Here is an 8,133-nt window from a genome sequence, read left to right on the forward strand (position 1 = left end):
CCTTCTGTTCTGGGACTATCCAGAGGAGAGCAAGAGCTGGTTTGAGAAAGCAAGTCAGTTTATATGTGTGTTGGGGGGTGGAGTGTCTGCCTATGGACCCTGAGCAGATCCACTCTGAAACGTCTCATTCATCACTCCTTTTAGTCTCTGGATGACATCAACATGTAGGTGAGGGTGGGTAAGGCCAATAACATGTCTAACCAAAATATCCTGCCTCTAAAAGCAGCAGTGGAATCTTCCAGGGTCCTGTGGGAAATCCCATTGTCCCCAGTAATGAGGAAATGGTGATAACCCCAGCCCAAAGGAGTTAACACATGACCACATCATTCATCTGCATTAGGAAGGTAGGACAGGGAATTAGGGGAGTCAAGGTGCAATAAACAAATAATAAACTCCTCCACCAAAATATCACTACCAAAAAGAAATAAGAACAAAAAAAAAACTGCTAGCTAAATCACAGTGGAAAGTGCCGCATCCTGATATGTTAATGTTGTGAAAGTATAGAATGTGCCTGTCTAATATCATTTACACCATCAGAATGTGAAATTATGCATTTCATTTATTTTGTCTCCTTTTAATTGACTGGGGAAGTAAACTGTAATTGCGTAATAAGTATATATTAATGAAGTATATATAGTAAGATTAAGGAAAGGAGGCAGGTTTAAATAAACCATGAGTTTTAAACAATAGACCACAGCAATGATCGTCAGTGATTCACTGTAGCATTTAAACATTTACCAAGGATTCATAAGGCTTGATATTGAAGGCCGAGTATCCTCAGAGAACTGGAAAGTTCACCAAAAGTCTTGTGACATGTACTGTTTAAAATCTTGTTGAAATTATGGGATATCTTTTTTTGTTGTTTGTTTTATGATGAATGAAACTGAGATTCATTTGTTCCATATGTATATTTTTTTGTCTTTTTATCAGTAAGCATTCATATTGTTTCTTTTTTTCCCAGTGGCTTCTGCTAGCATGACCCGACTCGCCCGTTCACGCACTGCCTCCCTTACCAGTGCTAGCTCTACAGACGGAACTCGTCCCAGAGCCTGCACCCATTCAGAGAGCACTGAAGGAATGGGGCAGATCAACCACACCATGGAAGTGTCATGCTAAAGAGGTGGACACGAATGCTGGTGGAAGAGTGAAGCTCTCTGCTGTGATGACATCAGTATGAACTCCCATCCCAGAAAAATGTAAACATTCTGTATGCCATTTCTTTGTGGCATTTCTGCCAGTTTTTGTTTGTTTTCCCCTGTTTTCTACCATACTGAGAGGGAAAAGGATGCATTTTAATGGCTGATGATGTGCTCATCCACAGTCATTTTGCTAAGCAGGATTAAGTTAAAAAATGCAACAGTTGTAAGCCAGTCAATATAAGTGGGCAGTACTGGATGTCTTAGTGTTATGGCACTTAATTTGTCAGGATCGGGCAAATATTTGCATTAAAAAAAATCCTCAAATGCTTCTTTTAGGACTGAATGCTAAACATTGCAAAGGTAAAAATGTGAGTGGATTTGTCTGGGCATTTGAAGTGAAAATCTATGCCAGACAGAGAACAAAAAGTAGTATACAACAGAGTCTGTTGAACTGGTATTGTGTTATTTGTGTAAACTAAACCCATCATGTAACGTGAGAAGCAAATCACTGAAATAGTTAACTCTACTATCCCTCATGGGCCACAGTGCTTACTGCACATGGTGAAGTTGTCTATGTAAATTCTAGCTGACATTTCTTTGAATGTGGATTCTGACCATATACCTTTGCCACTGGTTCTTCCCTTTGCCCTATCTGTTCCTGCTGGGAACTGTTTGATTTCACACCAGTTATCAGTAGTAACAAGCTGCTGTCCTTATCTTTTGTGTTGCTACATATTAGCTAATTAGTTTGTTTCTTATGTAATGAGAGCATTGCATGACATTTTTGAAAACAGGAATAGAATGAAATATGTGTGAATCAAGTGTTACTAATTATATCCCTGAGTAATAGAATAAAGTATGTTTAAATGTCCTTTGACATGCTTTGTAATTTGCAAGTCGGTGTTCCATGTTTAACTATTAGCCAGCAGGCCACTATATTAAATCTAACTACATAACAGTCCTTGTAGCAACAATTGAAGATCTGATACACAATTTGTAAACCAGTGCTTTGAATAACAGTTTTCTTTGCGTAATGCTCAACAAAGAAGTATAAGCTTAAAAATGTTTGCCAATTTAATGCCTAATGATTACAATTCATCCTGCTGCCCAGAGGCCCGCCATTGGGGGAGCATTAATAAATGAGAGAGACATGAATGAGTCTGATGTAGACGTAGAAGGCGATTACTTTAGATTAAATTTGTGATGCTGGGACAAGCAGTGAGTGTTATTAAATCTAGTGTTCAAGATGATATGCATAATGAAAACCACTACAGCATAATTCGTTTCTGGGGCTAATGCAAAACAAGACATGGAATATATATATAGCACCAGATAAAATGTTACACTTAGCAGCCTCTAGAGCTCATGGAGTATCTAAAAGATGTGGCATAGGATGGGGTAAGAGAGAGAGGGGTTACTGGGGGTATGACTCCCACCTAGCAATAAACGCTTCGCTCCATCTAACTTTTCTGGCAAAAAAAAAAGTCTAGAGGCAGGCATCACATTTGATTTAGACAACAGAGCCCTACAAGACAGTCTACTACATAGAGTCCTTTGGAATTTGTACCACTCCAGAGAAGCAGAGTTTCTGTTGGATTCAGATCTAGCTTTGAACTCTGCTGTGGACCTCCTTCAAGCTAAAATGTAAATGTTTGTTTTTCCTTTTCCAGGTTTGGGAACCATTCCTGCAAAAAAAAAAAAAAATTATGTACAGTTGGAAATCCTTAAAGAGTAAGTTTTTGTTTCCCAACAATACCTCTTGTTTATGTGGCAGACCACATGCAGTGGAAGGACTCATGTATAGTTACTGAATGTGTAGATGATGGAAGAAGTGTTTTGCCATCTGGAATTTATTTTGTCTTTGGCAAAGGAGGGGCTCTTCTTCAGATTCTGTATGTTTCCTCCATATTGTTTAATAAATGATTGCTCTATATAATGTGAGCTTCAGTAGTAGTATGGCTAATGCAGGTAGACTTTTGTATTTTATTTTGTTGTACAGTTTCTGATCCCCCCATTGTTAAACCATAACTCTACTGCAGGGAAGTGGGGAAGAGGGGGGATCACAGAGGAAGCCATTTGATTTTTGTTATGCATGTTTGTTAATGCGGAGTTGCTGTGCTCAATGTATGTCATCGGCTTAGATGATAGTGGCATTATTTTGTGATTAATGGACATGTAGGGAACCTGTGAGTGTATTAGTATTGCTGAATATCCATTTCTTTCCTGCTGTACATTTCAGGCTGTAGCTATGAATTATGGGTTATGTGGTTGGTTTGTTGTTTATGTATAAATGTGCATTGACACCAGGTGTATAATATATTATCCTGTAGTACTTCTGAATCTGTGCTAGTTTGCTAATTGCAGAGGGTAATGTAGTATAGTGGTCCCCTGCCTTTCTGTGTGTATGGTTTGTGGACTCTGTGCTGCATGACTGTATATAGGATAACTAGTTGTAAGGGGTGTATCCTGTCTCTTTTACATGTTTGAGAATTGAAGTCCATATGCCTTTTTGTACTATAGTTGCATTAATTGTGATATCTGGCTGTACTTACACTAGTGGCCAGGTTTGTTTCTATAGTTAATTCAGTTGTACAGGGGAGGGGCTAATTTAGTATTGCTTTCTGTTTTCTTAGTATAGCCTTCATTTATCTAGTTGCTTCATGCAAGCATGATAAAAATGACAAATGCTGTGATCATTTATAACAAAAAATATTTTTTAAATAAATTGTGATACTCTGTCTGACCATGTGTAATAACTGAAACAACTAAATTTATACAGCATTTAATCTTAACTTGGCAGGAAATGGAAATAAATCATTTACCTTGGCTGAGGGAGTGGATTGTCCTATACAGTGTTCTGTTTCCACAAGGAATGTTCCACTTTCTGCATCTGAGAAGGCAGAAGCACTAGAGGGTGTTTTTTCCCTCTGGAGGCCTGAAGCAGATGGAGTGGCTAGTTATTGTTTGTATAGATTCTTAGCCTGTAAAACACAGTGTATGTGTATAAGTAAGTCATGCAAATAAATGCACGTTAGCGTATGCATCCATTTGTGTGTTTAAAAATGTTATATTTGTATATGTGTGTGAATATTATATATATATACGTATATGTATATATATATATATATATACATATATGTATATATATATATATATATATATATATATGTGTGTGTATATAGTTTAACTTTAGCTGCTTGCATTCCAACTGCTCATTGACTAACTTCTCACAGCTGAATGCTTGCTTGTGTAGTTGAGTTTGTGCAAACTGAACTCCTATTCATACCCCCGGTCTTTTAATATGCTTTCTCTAAGTGGGTGTGACCTCAGCGATAGTATACAAAGAAATCCATAGTATGTGGGGTCAGCTCTGCCATGTCACAAGGTGCAAGGTGGGTAAGACTCTGCATTGTACTTTTGTACTCTTTTCTGTGTAGTTCTTGGGTCGCAAGTAGAAACATCAGCAAGCAGATGGCAGTGAATTCGTCAGCTCATATAGCAGTTCCACAAGTGTTTGAAATCACACACTTTAACAGATATGGACTGTAGCACATCTGCAGTTTACATGGCCCTTTTCATGACATGGATAGCCCATTCTTTGATATATTCTAATATGTGTTTGTTATGAGGGATTTCTCACATAGCTCTTCAAGCTTTGAGTAATATTCCTTAACAAGCTTTGCATATAATATACTGTGTATCATAGCCAGCTGCGGGATTATTGTTTTGTTCATATCTATGTGTATAACAGTGGGCTTGTTATACGTGTGTGTGTGTGTGTGTGTGTGTGTGTGTGTGTGTGTGTGTGTGTGTGTGTGTGTGTGTACATCAATGGATATCAAGGCAACAATCCCAAAACACAAGAATCAGGCACAGCACAGAGTCAAGTAATGGAGAGCAAAGTCTAACAAATTCCTGAAGGAACTAAAATGGAAAGGCAATAACTGTTCTATGTAAAAATCAATATTCTGTAAAGTGGAACAACCTACATAAACACCTTTCACCAACAGTTCAGTTTTAAATTCTAAATCTGTGGTTAACCAACCTTGGGAAATGGAGAATATGTTTTTTTTTTTTTTTGTAAAACAAATTAGTTTTCATGAGGTTGTTTAACTTTAAAATGGGAGTATAAATGTTGGGAGGTATGATGGCTCATAAGGGGTTCTGCATTTTCCAAATAAGTTAAATAAGTGTTAATTATTTAGCTGACTTTAATGCACAGTAATGGCTCCTTTTGTGTTATACACCTTTGTGTGAAGTAGAGTCACTACAGGAAACAGGAGTTTAGCATGTATGGGTTAGACTGAATTAGAGTAGTATTCTGCTGTATTGCAAATATAGTCAAGTTTCATCGTGTTTATCTGACCTTGTTATATCTTGCCTTGTTAAATGTGTATGTATGTATATATGGGTCTACTTGACATGATCGAAATGCCAGTAGACCAACTTTTAAAACACTGAAACCAGAAAAGTGAAGTTTCATAAGAGTGAAACTTCACTATCGCGACGTTCAGAACACAGAACGTTTCAAATGCTGACTTTGCCAGCTGTGCGGAACAGGGAATATGTTCATTTCTGCACTGTAGTCTGGTCTCGGAGAAGATACATTTAATTTGCATGGGGTTTGGGGGATGCAGCCCCCCTACAAAAACTTGAAAGTAGAAAATAAATAATTGCGTTTATGGAATTGAGAAATGTGTAATGAATATTCACGTTGGTGCTGTAGATACTATCATGAATATTCAGTGGGATTTTCTTTAGCTGTGCAGGTATTGGTTGGTGGGTGGGGATGTAGGTGAGGTTAGGTACGTAGTTTGGTGTTTTAAAATGCTAATGTACTGTTGCTATGGTATGAGTTCTTAGCTTTGTATATTCATTAACTGGGAGGTAGGTCAGAATGTTTTTCCTTTGGTTTTGTGAACGTCGGGTATTTAACATGTCAGCTTTGTGAGTTTTTGATTTTGTGGTTTTGGTGTTTAAAAAGTCAGTCTACTGGCATTTCTATCATGTCAAGTAGACATATATATATATATATATATATATATATATATATATATATATATATATACACTAGATTAGATATAACTATATCTCTATATCATCTTGGAATCACAATAATTTATTTCTAGGAGAGCTGCCTTGCTAATTATCCCTAAAAGGATAATGTGGTGATTTCTAGGAGAGCTGCCTTGCTAATTATCCTAAAAAGGATAATGTGGTGTGATGCTGTCTGTCAATTTGCCTCCATTATGTGAAGGTGTTTTGCGGTATCAGTAACATAGGCTTGGGAATTCCTGGCTGCTTTTGTGAGTACATTTGGATTTTCACTCAGCATTCCACTAATATGCTGTCATTGTTTTATATAATGTTTTGTATAAAGTGGTTCATCTGACGAATGTTTTCATTAGCTAACAAAGACAAGTTTGTACATCTTCATAATTAAAAGAATGTAATACAACAGCCATCAGTGTCACCCTTTTGTGTCAGCAGCAGTTATACTGGCACATTACTGGCAACCCTACTTGCTGACTTTGTGATAGTAAAGCTCCCATACAATGTGCTTTATGATGGTATGAGCTGTTCTCAACTCTGGCACCAATTATTTTATGCCATTCCTAGTGCTGAACAGATTACAGTAGAACAATAAGTTTTGTGTATATGTATTTCTGTACTTAATCTGGATAAAGATTTTACTGAGTTGTGGGATTCTTGGCAGTAAATGTGTATATTAACGGTGAGAGTGTTATATGTGTTTAGACTGTGTAGGTTCTTTGATTATTAAAAAGTAAAAGGCAGGCCTTGCTGAATCAAGATATCAAGAGTGCACAAACAACCAATATATATATATATATATATATATATCAGGCATTGGCTTTACATGCTACACATTTGTGTATTACATTACTTATTGTGCATAATAACGCACACATGAACATGAACGAGATTTGCCTCCAGCGTGCATGTTTTAGTACAGTTGATGTAAACTACTGACTTTACTTTTTGCTGTAAGTTATGTATTTTGTTAGTTATGCTTGGCATTTGCTTCTAACTTTGTCTCACACCCAAGGACAGTGCAATAGTTTGCTGAGCAATATCTCTCGTCTTGGTGTTTGTATACTGAGACATACTAATCTACATGTCTCCCAGTTTTGTAAACATTTACATTACCATTACATGCTGTTATAACTATGACTGTAGTAGACAAGGATGCAACATTTTAATGGTTATGCAGTCCATCCCTGCTGCAAGGGTGATCTTTGTAGATGTGATGTATAATAAAAGGAAGTATGTGTTTAACCTACAGCTCTTTTGCCTGCATCCTACATTTACTTGTACTTAAACTTGTATATGGTAGGGGTGCTGCACAGAACATGAGCTGTCTGACAAGGTCATTGTTCTGAACAAAGGGCCTTGCATTATTTTTGTGTTTACTTCACTGTCCCTACTGGTATAACATCTCTAAATAACATGATAATGCGTAAAGAAATAATTTATACTGCTTATAAAACTTTCTTTTAAATATCCCTAAGATGTGTAATCTATTGGTGTGTTGCACTTTAATTTACTTTCTCATCCATGTACAAAATCTGGCTGGAGCACAAGCCAGGAGTGGCAAAGAGTGAAAGATGGATATCAGACTTCATAATATTCCTGTAATCTAAAGTGCAGCCTTCTGATTTCTGTGCGCTGTGGATATGAGGTATATGCTTTGTGCATTTTTAGATGCAGTTTCATTTGTCATTGTCAGAGACTATAAGGTATCCACCCTGGACAGTATGTCTTTCATCTGTAATGGAAGCAGACAGTGAGAGCTACCTGCTTTATCAGGTCCTATTTCTTAGTGTTATTAGTCTAAACACAGGCTTTTGGTTAGATTGTTTTTAAAGTATGAAGAATATTTTAAATAAAGTGCTTTCTGAAGATTTGTCAGGACTTCATCTCAAGTGCTGAGGTATTACTGTAGCAGAGTTTTTAATTGCAGCTGTTTTATTGT

The 8,133-nt window shown here is 36.9% G+C and overlaps 1 protein-coding gene across 5 annotated transcripts in view; it reads left to right on the forward strand.

Moving 5' to 3' along the window:
* Positions 1-4,186, forward strand: part of NDRG4 (NDRG family member 4) — a 1,570,634-nt gene extending 1,566,448 nt beyond the window's left edge. For all 5 annotated transcript variants that reach the window (XM_044081333.1, XM_044081334.1, XM_044081335.1 and 2 more), the window contains one exon: positions 962-4,186. In XM_044081333.1, the coding sequence (XP_043937268.1) occupies positions 962-1,116 (155 nt within the window). In that variant the 3' untranslated portion in view covers positions 1,117-4,186. The remainder of the gene's footprint in view (positions 1-961) is intronic.
* The last annotated feature ends 3,947 nt before the right edge of the window (positions 4,187-8,133 follow it).

This window comes from Protopterus annectens, chromosome 8.part0, assembly GCF_019279795.1.
Source record: "Protopterus annectens isolate FY-2018-M chromosome 8.part0, PAN1.0, whole genome shotgun sequence".
Lineage (NCBI taxonomy): Eukaryota > Metazoa > Chordata > Ceratodontiformes > Protopteridae > Protopterus > Protopterus annectens.